Genomic DNA, 16,525 nt, shown 5'->3' on the forward strand with positions numbered 1-16,525 from the left:
ATTTCAGTATCTCTCTCACATAAACTCAAAGGAAAAATATCATACTTTCATATCACCCCACTGATCTCCATAAAATAAAACCACAGTGCTCCAGGGAAGTATCTCTCAAGTGCTGCTGATCTCCCAACACTTTTAATACAGATTTCACAGGTTTCTTTCACACCAGTGAATAAAAATCCTAGAAAAAGCCTAGAAACCCTTAAAAACAAAAAAAGCAAAACCAAAACCCCAATAAAAAGCCACTGTCACATTACACCTACCTGGAAGATTCGAAGATTGATTTTGCACACAATAGAGAAATGTTCTCCCCCAGTCTGTTTGTACCTACTCTCAGTTTTCTGCTAGTTGGGATAGGTCATGATGAGCACTGTGTAAATGAATATGACTATGTGATAACTTTAACCACAGCAGAAGTCTTGTTTCTTACCATTGCTCAGCAAAAGAGCCTATTTTTACCTCAAATGTCAGTGGTATGTCACTAGAGATATCCCACAGAGTACAGATGGGATTAACAACAGGGGTGCTATCTTGGAAACTAAAGCTCTAAATCTTTATAAGAGCTGTGCAAATATTTTCATATCAAAGGAAAAACCCATACATTTTCGGCTTTTCATCCATTCTTCTGGGCAGGGTGTGAATCTCTGGCATTCTGTGGTAAACAACACATTAATTCCTTTCCTTTCAAGTATAAGTAGTCCCTTTCGGTGTATAGAAAAATCTCTGCAAGACTCAACTTTAGGTTTAATTTTCAAAAAGGAGGTCAAAAAGCAAAATGAAAGAGGAAACAAAACTGCAGAACACTGTGGTGTTGATGGGCACAACTGAGCACCACAGCTGTATTTCTCTCATCTTCTGCCATCCCACCCGCTCATCTTCTCAGCTTTTCTTCATGCAATTTGCATATTTAGACATGCAAATCCTCCTCATTCACATCCGCTGGATAGTCTGTGGTTTGTCATTCAACTCATCACCAAAAGCCATTCCCGGTCAAATCTAAGGACAGCTTGTTGGTGCCCATCCTTCATAATCTGTCTGGAAAAAAACTGTAATCCTAAACACAGATTCTTAAAATAACAGCCACTTCTACCTTCCATTTTGACATTCCCACTTAATCTCACAGCATTTTCAGAATAATACCCTACGTACATATGCACTGGTTCTGGGATGGAAACTTGTCCAAGACTCAGAAGGAAAAAAAAAAAAAGTAAAAAAGGAAAGACATTCCAAGATCCAAAGACCCAAGATCTGTCCAAAACAAACAACAAAGCAAATACATGCACTCAAATACATGGAAAATACAAATGACAGAAACATAGCTGCAAAACAGCTTTGTCATAAGCAGCCAGACTCATTCTGACCCTCTTTAGGAGAATGTGCAAAACCTAACAAAAGCCTCAGCAAGGCACCCTTCCTTCAGCAATGCCACAAGCAGACCTGCAGTGACTAAAAGGAAAAAAAAGATTTGCTAGAAATTCCAAAGCCTATCATGACTTCCACGCTACTTTTTATTTTCCATAAGCAACAATAGCAAAGCACTGCAACTGCCACTTCAGCAGAAATTACAGAGCAAAAGAAAAGGTTTCATGAAGTATCAAAGCACTCTAAGCCATTTGCCTCAATCTTGCAATTAAGCACAATCTTATTTCTAGCAGATTTTCCTTCTGGCTTCTAGACGTGAGTCCTTTACATTATGACTAAATGTATGCCATTATATTTAGAGAAGCTGGTGTGAACAGAGGAGAAAAAAACGGAGAGGAAAAAACTAAACAAAGAATCCCAAACAGAACAGCTTATATACATTACATGCAAATGTCAAAAATGGGATATGCTGAACTTTGGACAGTTAAAGTTGCAAACAGGGACAACAAAGCACAAGATGAAACGCAAGCTGATTCCCAGCACACAGATCAATTTAGTGTTTGTGTTGCTGTCACTGCACAGACGTCAGGATCTTGACCTCCAAAAACAACTTAGGATGGAAAAGACCTTTAAGATCATCAAGTCCAAGTATTACCTCAGTTCTGCCAAGACAACCATTAAACCATGTCACTAAGGGCCACATCTACATGGTTTTTGAACACTTCCAGGGACAGTGATTCCACCACTTTCCTGGGCAGCCTGATTCATCCTTTCAGTGAAGAAACTTGCAGGTTTATAGCCTACAGGCATCTCAGTTCACAACATCCAAACTTGGGATGATCCAGTTCCACCACAGAACACTAAAATTCAGGGTGGGTACATGGCTAAGTCTCGAGTTACAAGGTTGAGTTGCAATAGCTGTGTAAGGGCAGTAAAGGAGAGCACTACCTATACTGACTCGCACAGTGAAGGCAGTTTTATCAATAGTGGCTATTTCTTCTCTGCTAGTCTCCAACACAGGACTAACAAGTTAATTTCAACAAGAAGTAACTTTTTATCCACAAAGCATAATTTGTAGTGACCGACAAGAGGTTTCTGGATCTATTTTGAAATAAAATGTTTTGTGTAAATGCTGAAATCTAATAATCCTTGGATTACTCTGCTAAACCTGCTAGACTAGATGACGTATGATAGACTTGGAGCTGGAAAACTGACAACATAGGTAAGCCTATATAAGTTCTCCAAGTCAAATTATAAGGTTGTTCAACTTCCCCTTATAAAGTTGATTTTTTTGTCAGCATCAATGTGTCTTTTCAAACCTACCAAGAGCAAGAGCTGGAAACTTTGAGTTAAGCGTACTTTTCTCAAGCTTGTTTTCCTCATAGATTCAAGTCTTATAATTGTTGACTTAATGGGATCATAACACAAAGAAAGGAGCTTATGAAGAAATTATTCCCTGAAATTCTATATGAAAAAAGACCCCAACAAATCTTCCCTGAAAGACGTCAGGACTTTCCTTTCTGTAGCCTACCATGCATGTGAAGACCAGCCCATTTGGTTCCAAAGGTCCAGCCTTTATTATACAGAATGGGTAGCACTACTATGCCTACAATGGAATATTTCCATGCTCCAGTGCTGATCTTCCTTTCCCACAGTGTTAATACCAGGTTCTTCAGTTTAACTTCCTTTGCCAGGCCTAGAAGACAATTTCTGAGTTTTAGCTATTTTTTTTTTTACTGATCTTTACAGGGGGGCCAAAGTGCATGACAACATTCCTAGGGCAGTAATTTAGCATTATTAAGGAATGCTAAATAATGGTTAATATTTTTCTCTATATTCCACAATTTCTTGGTTTTTTTTTTTTTTCACTAAGGGATTACAAAGAAACCCTACAAGTCTTTTTTTCTGTTCTTCTAAAATCTTCCAGAGAGATGTTAAAGAGTAGCATGGAAGGCTAAAACAAAGGTCTTATCTGTTGTTCATGCAGAAAACTGAATTTTTATTTCCATAATCACATGAGTTGGGACTTTCTATACTCAAAGGCTAAGCTGTTTTATTTGCAACACTGCGCGTGATAAAGCAAAACAAACAAAAAGTAGAGCTTTGGCTTCAGAAATCAAAACTTCATAAAGTCAGGTTTTTAAAAACAGAGATACTTTACCAACAGTCCTCAACTTCAGCAACTTAATTTTTTCAGCTATTTCAACTGGCTTAATAAAAATTACCACCTAGGGCAGTTTTACGTTTATCTTAAAAGGGTCATAGTAAGTGCTCACAGTCCATACCTGTTATGCTTGTCAAAGAGAGACAGATGGATCTCCTGTTACGCCATGTAGATGCATTGCATCTTTTTATGCCTCTCCAAGGAAGATTACAGAAACCGTAATGGGAAAAGTATCAGGCCTTTAATAATCAACAGTCTAAGCTCCTGCACCTGAACTGCAACTTTTCAAAGCTTTCAGTAGGTTGTCTCTATTTTACCTCTGTTTCACCAACAGGTTAGAGGTTTCACACATATGTACATATGTTACAGGTCAGAAGGGCTTATTCTTACTTTTACTCATCCAGGAACTTAATACAACATTTATGACCAACTATAACAGTAAAGAAAAAAGCAGACTGCTTTCCAAACCTTTCCAAACTTTCCAAACTCAGATACCAAATATACATAAAAAAATATAAGATGTCTGACGTCTGACATCTGTCATCTGCATAGTGATCAAGAAATCCTCAACCGTTCATATGAATATGGCAAATAGGATCATATGGCTTCTGTTTGTGTACCTCTTATATTTCCAGGGCAAAAATCTCCTTCTAAGCTGTTGCTTACTTGCACAGCAGCAGAAAGTAACACACGCAGATGCCTGCCAGCGTGATGTTAAATACTCCAATGTGTGATTCAGTGAACTGCCAGTATTCCATCCTACATATTACAACCAAAAGCAAACCTTGGTTTGGCTTTATCTTGTTTAAAAATATTCTCACTGTGTGATTCAAACCAATTTTCCTCCTAAAAGAATAGTGCCAACACAACTCTCTCTACATGCAACTATTAGGACTCCCTTTAAGAGCCATTAGCGGAACGTGAATCCAACATCTACGTAGCTTCAGGATCATCCCAACTGACTTATTCTTCGTAAAATTTCATGCTTAACAGATATATAGGAACAAATTGTGGACGTTTTAGGTCAGGAGGCACGAACTCTGTCAGTTAGCAAAATAATAGTACTCAAGGAAGCTGGCAAAACCAAGCAACCACAAGAGGGAAACGCCTTGTAAAAAGACGTATAATCAAATTAAAGAGACAGGTTTGCCCCACCTGAACATAAATTCCTTTCCCATTGTTAATCCTGTAATCCTGCACTTAAGACAGAACTGAAGGTTGCAATGTCCTTAAAAATACTTTTAAGAAAAAAGGCAACAGATGAGACTTTTAACTCTCAGCACCAGCACATGATTGTACCTGGAGTTTTTCCCATCTCTAGACCACTAACAGGCTTTAGCAGAACAGGGAAGCTGAAACATGAAACGCCCCACAAAACCCCAGGACATGCAGAGCTGGAAGGAAGGCCAAGCCCTTCTTATCTCATTCCCTCGGTTTCTGTGCGCAGCAATGAAGTTGAAGGCTATTTTACAACTGACTTTGGCAGCTGCAGAATCACATCCATGAGTATCCATGCTCACAGTAGTCACACAACCATTCTTCCATGCAAATGCACATCACATCCTTCGCACGCACCTCATCCTGCACCCTGGTCCCCAGTTGTTTTATCAACACAGGAGCAAGCAAGGTGAACAGGAGCTGATAATGGCTTCATTGTTGGGATGTAAAAGGACAGGATTTATTGACATAAATATTTGGTCTGGAAAACTTACAGTCTTTCAACTGTAGCCTTAATAAAGTGCTGCTTTCCTGACCCTTTGAACAGCATCAAATTTGTTACAGTACATAGAGATGAAACAAAAGACAGATTGCAGTGACCTACCTGAGCAAGCAGTCTTGTTAGATATATGCAAGTGAAAGAGGCAGAAGCTAGGCACTTCAGGTTATTTTACATCTAGCTTCACTACATTTCTGAACACTGACTAAAGGTGCTGCAGACCACAGTTATGCCTGCCAGGGAAACAGTCAGCCACAGTGCCCTAAACCAGCCCTAACTCACTTGGGTTCATCTTCTGCCACAAACTCAAACCTTAGACCAGCTATGCTAGAAACTGTAAATCTTTCAGCCCACCTAGGCCAAGCACAAAGATCGGGCCAAGTTTCAATGGACCCCAGATCTGTTTACTGTACTATATTAAAAGCCTGTGCCACTCTGCAGGCTTTTGCTGCAGGGCAGGTTCAGAAAATGTTACCAAACCTGTAGGCACTGCAGATGGCACTGAGTTATGGCTGCCGCACCCAAGGGTGTTTGGTTAGCAGTGAGGGTGATGTGTTTAAGGACACCCTTCAATGACATACTAGATACCACCTGCAACGCATTCTGCTGACCAGACTTAGCAATAAGTGGAGATCCACAAGATGTGGAGATGTCGCGTTGTCACTCCCCTTTTTTTGTGAGATGGGTCAGGCATCATTTCTATTAATGTGCTTCTTACAACATCCATTAACAAAGGACATGACAGCATATCAGTAATAAATGCAGTGGCATGGTCAGCACATTACATGCTGTCTGTTCTTCCTCAGGTTCAAGCAGATCTGTCTGCTTGATACCTGGATTTCTCCTCTCTTACTCCCTATTTACGTGCATCCTCCAAACACTACCAGAGTTCATGGCAGACAGAAGGTACAGAGTCTAAGCTACGAAGGCTTCATTTCCTAGGTATTTAAATACTTCCCTGCTTTTATAGTTCATTCCAGAATGGGCATTTCTCATTAGATCCAAGCTTGATTCTACATGACCAAGATTAACTTTTTATGGCATTTATAGAATTCTATAATAAAATGTAATTAATCGCCCTTCACCACATCAAGCCTGAAGAGGATGACAGCAATGGTACGTGCTACAAGAACACCTTATATCTTTCAAATGTTGGAGGGAACGAGGATGGCTGCTAAAGAAGACAAGGCAGCTTTAGTCCACTTTTTCAGTTCTGTCTTACTCTACTTGATCCCCCAGATGTTACATTAGTCAGTGCTGCAGTATCTTCTTTAAAAGAGATGTCATAAAAAAAAAAAAACAACATTAAAACCAAGGTATTAGGAAGAGCACTTCAGAGGAAAAGGATCCATGTGTAGTGGCACTTCTCAACCTGAGCTCTATGAACCATCAGAATGCAGCTGAGAAAATGTCAAAGCTTTAGGTACATGTATATCCATGCAAGCAAACAAACAAAAAAAAAAACCCATAAAATGGAAGAACCAAACATTCAAACTTAGCCTATTTTTCAGGTGAGAGTTTTAAGAAAGCATTGTGGCAACACTACATGCATTCATAGTTAAAAAAAAAGATACATGGAGGAACTGGGTTAAATTCAATCCTTCACTAAGAAGACAGATGCTAGCGCAGTCAACAGAGCTCAGTCAAAATCTGAATGGGTCCTATTCCATAACTAATAAAAAGTATCATTAAGAAAGGGTGCAAACTTCTGTATATGATGTGTGTACATGGCAAAGAGTCTCAGAAAATATGCAGGATTGCCTTTACACTTAAAAGTGGCTTCTCTGCATCCTATCTACCAAGTTGTGTTCTTCCCCCTTCTCCCACTGCTCATAAAGCCTTAACTGATCTGCTGTAAAGCTCCTTCTACTTGCATACTGCAGAACTTGGTAGGAATGATCATTTTAAATAACACATTACTTAAAAACAGCCCCTCCAAGGCACAGATTGTTCCTGCTGAAAGTCTCACAAAGTTCTGCTAGAAGCACCAAACCCCTCCTTGTTCAACCTTGCGCCTCCGCAGCTGCCCAGAGCATCCTCACCTCAAAACTTAGAATTTCTCAGCTGGGAAAGGAAATGAGGAGGTTCTTTACCAGCCCTGCAGTTAATTCAGGCTTTGCCACACTTCTCTGCCAATTCTGGCTGTATTAGCAACTTTTAGCTTTCTCAGCCCACATACCACATTGGCTGTACTACAATAACAGCTCAATTGTCACAGGATAAATCTTCCTGTTTAAGTACCCGAGGCAAGTCCTTGTTGAAAGCTATTCTGCACAGAAGCAGAATCAGGAATGCTCCTAGAAGTCCTGGGAACCTTGGGTTTATGGTCAGGCACAACAGTAACCCTCCAGTTCCCGCAGCAGACAAAAAGCCGGAAATCTGAAAACTTGGAGAGCCCTGATTCCCGAACTTCTGCATATGCAGGCCCACAGGGTCCAAAACAAGCCCTGGGATATCCAGGGTCTCCGGCTCTTGCAGGGAGCCAGACCCTTGGGCCCTTTTATGAAAATCTGACACGTTTCCTCTCCCTCTGGAAATCAAACCGGAGGTAAATTTTAGAACCTTGCCAGGTTTTGAAGAGCAGAGTACAGCACTGTGCTTTGTTTTGCTTTGCTTTTGTTTCACTTAAATTTCTCTAGTCATACTCATGAAAAGACGTTATTCATCAGTTTTACTAAGTAAGTTTTGAAAACCTGTGTGCCGTTGAAAGTCTCCTCTTTGTCTTTTGTTCTCAAACTCAAAATGCAAACAACCCTTAAAAATGGTTTTACTAAGCTAATAAAACTGTATGGATAGTAACAGATGTGATGGGATGATTGGTTTTTGCAAGAGTTATTTTTCCTGCCTTTTTTAAAGTTTATTGTTGCCACTGCACAAAAGATGCTTCTTATCATTCACTTCCCTAAACTCAAGAGAATGAATACATCTACTTTCTTTCATAGGTATTTCTGGACAGGCTCAGTGCAACACTTTCGATGAAAGGTAGCGTTGCTGAGGACTCTCACATCTTCCCTTCTGTGTGCTTTCTCTGCATTGCAAAGTAAAGTCCCAGGTCAACAAGCCACATAAAGCATAGGTGTGAATACCATCATAAAATAGGCTGATTTCTTCTCTTTCTGCCTTGCTGCTGAAGCAACTGACTTGTCCCTGCTCCCTCCTCTCCCGTTGTCAGGAACAGCCTCCATCCCATACTGATAAAGTATGGCAGAAAATACTGAAATGCAACCTCCTCCTGTAAAATAAGTGTCATCATTAAATTTGTGAGCTGTTTCCATCTCTAATAGGGATGCCAGGGAAATGCTCCCATCTCTTTTGCTTTGTGAGGAAAACACACACCAGCTGTTCTGACTTTTATGAAAAATTCACATTGAGTTCTTGATTTTCTCAATCTGAATTTCTCTTTTGTCACTGACACCCAAATGAACAAACCAGCTGAAAGCTAAAAATCCTCCAAACCACAACCAAGAGGAGTCATGCTGCAGAGCAAATAGAAAAGAAACCCTAGTCTAGAGCTTCTGCTTTGAATGTCTTCTTTAATCAGGCTTCGAAAGATGAATTCAGCAGAGGAGAGAAGTTTCTGTTGGTTTATTTAGTTACTTATTTTAAGTTTTAGTTCAGAGTCAAATTCCCTCAGTGCTTTCAGTTAACTGAAGATATTTCGGCATGATACATCAAATACCAGAGGGCTCTTTGAAATCCGTGTGACTGATCTTACATAATTAACACACACTGAGCTATTTGCTTTGAACCAAAAAGTTTCAAGAGGATTTCACTCAGAGCGTGAAGGGCTCCATGCCTACCTTTTGGGTTGGGCTTGTTTTAATACTGGCTGATTCGCAAGGTGAGGGAAGCACAACATGTGCACTCAAACAGCAGCTGCACAAAACCAGTGTTAATGTCACTTAGCAGCTATTTCTGTTTCCACTGACATTCAGTTTTAACCTAAAATTAGTTTGTTGTTAATTAAAATCATGCACTTCTGCTACAGTAATACTAGAGAAGGCTGGAGTCTCAGATGCCAGAAAAACAAAACAAAACAAAAAAAGAAAAAATTATTTGATTTTATGTAAGCACAAATTCCTAACTGGGAGCATTTTGTATGCTGGAGTGCATCTTCTCAACTGGTTACTGGAAAAGTGGCAAAAGTTACTCAAGTCTATGTCACAGAGTTGGATGAGAGCCATATTATCAGCAAAAACTTAGCACCATGATTAGAACATGAATAGTACAGCTCATAGAATCACAGAATGGTTTGGGTTGGAAAGGAACTTAATACCATCTAGTTCCAACATCTATACCATGGGCAGGGACACCTCACACTAGACCAGGCTGCTCAAAACCCTGTCCGACCTGGCCTTGAACACTGCCAGGGATGGGGCATCCGCAACGTCCTCTGGCAACCTGTTCCAGTGGCCCACCACCCTCACAGTAAAGAATTGCTATCTAATTTAAATCTCCCCTCTATCAGTTTAAAGCCATCACCCCTTGACCTATGCCTACAGTCCCTGATGAAGAGTCCCTCCCCAGCATCCTTGTAGGCCCCCTTCAGATTCTGGAAGGCTGCTCTGAGATCTCCCTGCAGCCTCTTCTCCAGGCTGAACAGCCCCAACTTTCTTAGCCTGCCTTGCATGAGAGGTGCTCCAGCTCCCTTATTATCCTCATGGCTCCCCTCTGGACTTGCTCCAATGGTTCCACATTCTTCTTCTGTTGGGGACACCCAAAAATATACACAGTACTCCAAGTGGGGTCTCACAAGAGCAGAGTAGAGGGGCAGAATCACCTCCCTTGACCTGCTGATCACACTGGTCATTTAGGACTAGCACCCAGAAAGCTGGAAAGTATTGACAGAGTGAGATCTCTTTTACATATATCTGAATACATACAGGTTTGCCATTTTATGTGAACAGGGTTCATCAGTAGTGTGTACCTACACATTAATTGGCAGCCTCATTTGTTATCCTAATAAAACAATTAACAGTATTGTAGTTTTCAAATAGCCTTCCAAGCTGTTTCATTAGATGCAGTACTGTTTGAAGTAGGAGGAGATCACCCTTCGTTCTGGCTAAGGCTCCTGGATCTCAAGATTTTCTGTCTGACCACAGATCTGATGTACTTCACTTATGCAAAAGCCCCCTGATTTCAGCAGAACCGTTCAAACACAGAACTATTCACATGCAAGTGCTTGCAGAATCAGGGCAGTGAGCGAACACAATTTTATCACTAGCATACCAACCTTACGGGTCTTCAACAACATTATCTCATACCTTGTCTGTCTTTTTTTCTTGTTTTTCCAATATGGCCATGTTTTCTTTCAAAATTTTCACAATCTCAGCAGGATTTTTGTGTGATTTACTAAACAAAGGCATGGTTTTTCTTCACCTGGATTTCTTCCTTCAGGAGAGAAGAGTTCTGCTTTAAATCAAACAAGAAACAACAATAGCTTTTAAAGTTTATATGAAAATGCAATAAAAACACACAAAGACATAGTGAACAAGAAAAGCTTATGCCTCAGGCACTGTATTTTGCTTCAGCTTCTCAGTAGAGGAGTAAAATTCCTCATGTACAGTTACTGCAAGTTCATCCAGGATTCACAAGCCACCATTATCAAGTGGAAAGCTACTACTCAGCACCTGTGCAGGAGCTAGATGTTTTCTAAAACCGCTCATCTACAGGTCAGCACTCCAGTGAGTCCATGCCTATGTCCAACATTTTCTGGACACTGCATATCTGGCAGGCTCCACTAGATTTCTGACAGAGGTTTTGCTAAACTTCACCAGCTTCATCATGATGCAGGTAACACCAGCATATCAAAAGCATCTTTTGTTTAGAGCACCACAAGATAAGGTCCCAGCTTCTCCACCACTGCTCCTTCTTCAGCTGCTTTTCTTTTTCTGCCAAAAGCTTCTCAAGAGGAAGCAGTTTAAACTATCCCTTTAAGCCTGACAGACTTCAAGAATCTGTGGGTCAGATCTCACTTGTGTAAAACAGTGCCTGAATTAAATAAAGAACAGAGAATCAGGCCCAAATACAGACACAAATGTTTTTGTGACATTCAAATGAAAGATTAAGCATTTTAATGAAAATGGTTCGGTTTGTTTAATTTAAAACATTCTTCCTCTTTATGTCTGGAAAGGCAAATACCACATCACTGTATTTATACATTAAAAAACACAAATAGCTTAGTTTCTGATTCTACACAGCATGAAGTTGTGAATTCTCTTGGGTTTTGCTCAGGGTCCAATACAAAGATATGCTGAAGTCAATGGACAAACTACAGGCGGGAATATGCTCTGGTTAAGGCAGTTTCGAGGGAGCACAGCACCATTTTGGCTGCATTCTAGTTTGTACAATAACAAAGAAGGGATGGGAAAAAACCTTTATCCCTTTCCACAACAAAAGACAACCATCACCATCTCTCCACACACACACTTGCAAGATTAGTTGTGCATATACACACAAACCACTTCAATCTCCTTATACTCCTTCAACTTCTACAATTAAATAATAATAAAAAAAAGAGCTTTACACAGGAGGTTTTAAAGGAAAGCATTAAATGAGCACAATATACACAGTATCATAGAATCATAGAATAGTTAGGGTTGGAAAGATCTTGAGGTCCTTTCCAACCCTAACTATTCTATGATTCTAAGATCATCTAGTTCCAACCCCCTGCCATGGGCAGGGACACCTCACACTAAACCATCCCACACAAGGCTTCATCCAACCTGGCCTTGAACACTGCCAGGGATGGAGCATTCACAACTTCCCTGGGCAACCTATTCCAGTGTCTCACCACCCTTACAGTAAAGAACTTCCTCTTTATATCCAATCTAAACTTCCCCTGTTTAAGTTTTAACCCATTACCCCTTGTCCTGTCACTACAGTCCCTAATGAAGAGTCCCTCCCCAGCATCCCTATAGGCCCCCTTCAGGTACTGGAAGGCTGCTATGAGGTCTCCACGCAGCCTTCTCTTCTCCAGGCTGAACAGCCCCAACTTCCTCAGCCTGTCTTCATACGGGAGGTGCTCCAGTCCCCTGATCATCCTCGTGGCCCTCCTCTGGACTTGTTCCAACAGTTCCATGTCCTTTTTATGTTGAGGACTCCAGAACTGCACACAATACTCCAGGTGAGGTCTCACGAGAGCAGAGTAGAGGGGCAGGATCACCTCCTTCGACCTGCTGGTCACACTCCTTTTGATGCAGCCCAGGATACGGTTGGCTTTCTGGGCTGCAAGCGCACACTGAAGCCAGCTCATGTTCATTTTCTCATTGATCAACACCCCCAAGTCCTTCTCCACAGGGCTGCTCTGAATCTCTTCTTTGCCCAATCTGTAGCTGTGCCTGGGATTGCCAGTATGAAGAAGAAAACTCAGTGGTCCCAAAAAGCCCAATCCTTTCATGCTTTGTTTTTACTATTGACACACTACAGAGTCCATCAGGCAGTATGGCCTCATTCATACCATACATCCATGTGTTACTAATTCCCAAATGTTCTATGGAATTAATAAATACCCAGATTAGATATACTTTCTGTTACAACTATAAATAGCAGCCATATAAACCAACGAAGTACAAAATTAAAACCATAGAGGAGTACTTTAAAAAAAAATAAAAATATAAAAAAATAAAAATCCATACAGTCTGATCTAACATCTTATTAAAAACACTTAAAAATATTTTTGCAGATCATCTTCGTAAGAACAGTTTCTATGACACACAGGAAATATTTTTGTATGTCTTATTTAAACTAAAAGTTCCTTTATAGTGTCCAGAGCAGGGGAATTGGTATATAGCTTCTCATTTGTTGCTAGGTCGGTTTTACAGGAATATGTTCATGCTCACTGTCTGAAAGATCATGGCTTTCAAATTTCCATTTTCAAGCTCCTCACAGTTCAGTTCAAACTCATTTTTATTCCTGCAGTTTTGGCTATGTAACTTTCACTCCCTGGCTGAGCTCTCAGCTGTGGAATCTTGCTCCCATGGAGCTCACAACTGCAAGCTTTGGCAGCACCATCCAGCTAGCAACAGAGCAGAGTCACACCTCAACCCGACAACGTGCAAGACTGAAGGCTGGGTATACTAACAACTAACTCCTTTGGGCATGTTCAGCTACACACAAGCACTGGAAAAGACTGGGATGCCAGTATTATAAAAGAAATTCGTTTCAACACTGCTAGGAAGCACCAAGCATTCCCTAATCCCACACATGCTGCAATTAGAAGATTAATAATACACAACACACTTTAGGAAGAACTTGATCCTGCATGATTTTATTATCTGTGAAGAAATGGCATGAGGATGTGAAGATGGAAGAGAGTCAGAAAGCAGGAGCTTGAACTGGCACGTTGCCCTTTTAGAGGTCTCAGACAAGAAAAAATAAGAGGGAGACAATCTGATTTTTAAGTTGAAGTACACATGAGCTAGAGGTTCTGACATTTTAAAAAAATGAAGTCCACATTTCTAACTGAAATGCTGACTTTAAATTATAAACACATTTTCCTCCCCAAAGTAACTTATGTAGCTGTCTAGAGTATGGTGTCTGTAGTTAAATAGTCACATATTTTGCTATAAAACTCCAACAGGCAGACCAGCACTTTTCCACTGATAGTTCCCATCCCACCATCAAGTCACCACAGCACTGCTCAGTGCTAAAATACCATTTCTCTTCATAACCTACCAGTGTCCTAATCACAACAGCAAAATCAACAATAATAGGGCAGGAAGGGACTCAAGAGACTGTTTAGATCATCCCTCCACTGAAGAGAGCCAAGTCTCTGTTTCACTTCATTTATCAGTCTTACATACAAAGTAAAGCATTTGCTGTATGCAAGTGGAGTGAGACAGGAAAAAAGGGGAAGAGCCCCAGATGTACATCCAAGAATGTTTTTGGATTTACCCCTTTTCTGGACACAGTTTTAACCCATCAACATGTGGCTAAAGATGATGCATCACTTCAGAAAATAAATACTGGCAGCTGCAGGTTACAGTCCCTTTTGCTTCTCCAGGCAGGAATCTAGAGGGACATGTGCTATTCACAATTACAGGTAGAAGCAAATGGAAGTAAAGTCACTTTGCTGACATTTGGGAGTTCTACTCCACAGTCTTGTGGCTGGTTGTTCCATGAGGCACATGGCAAAAGAAGGACTCCTCTCCTCCCGCTTTGCTTCTCATGACTGCATTCTTTCCCAAAGAAGCACAAGGTCTTGCTAAAGTTCTTACCACAGCTGGGAATTTCTGCCATGTCCTCCTCCTTGTATTAGTCTCTGCTCTCTAAGCTTTACTTGGAAGGTCTTCTCTTTGGTAGAGGCACTAATTTGGTTTAACTTCCCTATTCCTTTAATCCCTTATTTTCAGTCCACTTTTTGGAACTCCATGTTTCCCAAGTGTCTAGCTCACTGTCAAGGTTGCCTGAAATTGGCCAGGAAATTCAAAAGTTACCAAGGAAAGAGAAGTACGATGAGAGACAGACAGTTTGACCACACAAGCTTTGTTTTCTCAAGAAATCAGTCTAAAAATAACTGAAACACAAAGATGAGTGACAAGTGAAAAGTATGTAACACAGGCTTACCAAAGGTAGCTCACACTACAGTCCCTTATGAATATATTTTCAGACAGAGAAAACACAGTAGAACCCATACATCTAACATGGAAATACACCAAATTAAATATAGTAGAAAATAAACTGGTTGAAGGAAAATTATCATGTTACAAGAAACCGATTGTTTGAGAAGGTAAGAGCAATTCGAGGACAGGATTGTATTTAGAAAGGCATAAGAATGAAGAACCTACCCCAAAATTGTGGTGACTTAAAATAGGAAGATATTATCAATGCAGAAGAGGACTGGAATATCATTACCTGAGACTCTGGATTGCCTCAAGGACTGAGATAATAAAAATTGGATTAAAAAGTAAGAGTAGAAAGTATTAGATAATGCTGAAGAGCAGAAGAGCTGGAGAGTTTGTAGATGCCCCATCCATAGAAACATTCAAGGTCAGGTTGGACAGACCTCTAAGCAATCTGATCTGGTTAAAGACACCTTGCCCCTGGCAGAGGGCTGGACAAGATGACCTTTAAAGGTCCCTTCCAACCCATTCTATGAGTGTGCATATCTGCTTCAAGCTGAGGACTTACTATGAGAAATGACAGACACTTGGTGATTACACCCAAACTTTACAGACAAAAGAAAGACACATACTAGTCTGTGATGAATTAAGAAAGTAATTGCCAGTAAAAACACAAAGGCATTCAGCTCTTTGTACAAAGTCTTGATGCAACTTCATACGGAACATTGCACACAACCCTGAACACCCACAGTCAAGTAAAATCAACAGAGATTAGAGAAGGTGCATACAAGGACCCTAGACTGGCCAAAAAACCAGGAAGACCAGAATGTCTAAGGGGCTAAAAGTGCTCACCTTAATAAGCTTAGAATTAAAATACAGGGAAGTCAAAGAAGTTATTTCACCTCAAATAACAATAACACTTTATTTACGCAGAAGCAAAAGGCTATACACTGCTAATGAATAAACTTATGCTGAAAATGTAAATGCTTCCAACCACTGGAGCTTTGAGATTTTGAAATCACCAACTCTACCAGGCACACTACAGAGCATCTGTTCATAAGTTTTTGACACTGCTGTCTGGCAGTGAGGGACAGGGCTGAATGAGCCCCTTTCTTTCCTACTTTCTAGGAAAACTTTTTCCATCTAATGGTTATTCAGTGTGTGTTTTTATAACATCAAAAATGCATTGTGGACACTCCTGAATTCGTAACAGATACCAGCCAACTTCTGAAACATTTAGTTGTGATGATGTTCTTTTAGTGGTGCTTTTGTGAGGAGCTTATGAGACCAAGGAAGGAAACAGCTGTAGCTGTATCATACCAGAGTGACTCTCCTGGCCTCAGAGGTTTTCTCTCCTGATCATGGGGAAAATGCCCTGGCAGCACTGTAGGAGGAACAACGGTTTCCAAAGCCTGCTGTTGCCATCAGTATGAACAGTATGTTTCAGCCACCAGACCTGGAGAGTCCAGCACATTTTATGAGCCCTACTTTTATAAAAATAGTTTCAAGGAATATAACTCCATGTTTGTTTGGGAGAAAAAAATGGCACTGGCTTTATTTTAAGTGACAGAAATGCCAAAACCCACCACTTTATAAATGTTTGGTTGTTTCTGTGTGCCAGAAAAAAAAGGAAAATAATCTCAGACTAAAGCAGCAAGTTGAATCAAGAGGTGAACAAGATTAACAAGACATGAATTTTAGTATATTCAGTAAGCTGTCAAA

At 40.4% G+C, this 16,525-nt stretch overlaps 1 protein-coding gene across 5 annotated transcripts in view; it reads right to left on the reverse strand.

Annotated features, from left to right (window-relative positions):
- The window catches only part of CAB39L (calcium binding protein 39 like), a 66,320-nt gene that overhangs the window by 27,173 nt on the left and 22,622 nt on the right, over window positions 1-16,525 (reverse strand). For 3 of the 5 annotated variants that reach the window (XM_065678266.1, XM_065678267.1, XM_065678265.1), the window contains exon 3: window positions 10,505-10,652. The exons of 1 other annotated variant lie outside the window; for it this stretch is intronic. In XM_065678266.1, coding sequence (XP_065534338.1) covers window positions 10,505-10,606 — 102 coding nt within the window. In that variant the 5' untranslated portion in view covers window positions 10,607-10,652. The remainder of the gene's footprint in view (window positions 1-10,504; window positions 10,653-16,525) is intronic. One more of the 5 variants, XM_065678264.1, reaches the window with a different exon arrangement.

This window comes from Lathamus discolor, chromosome 4 (genome assembly GCF_037157495.1).
Source record: "Lathamus discolor isolate bLatDis1 chromosome 4, bLatDis1.hap1, whole genome shotgun sequence".
Classification (NCBI taxonomy): Eukaryota; Metazoa; Chordata; class Aves; order Psittaciformes; family Psittacidae; genus Lathamus; species Lathamus discolor.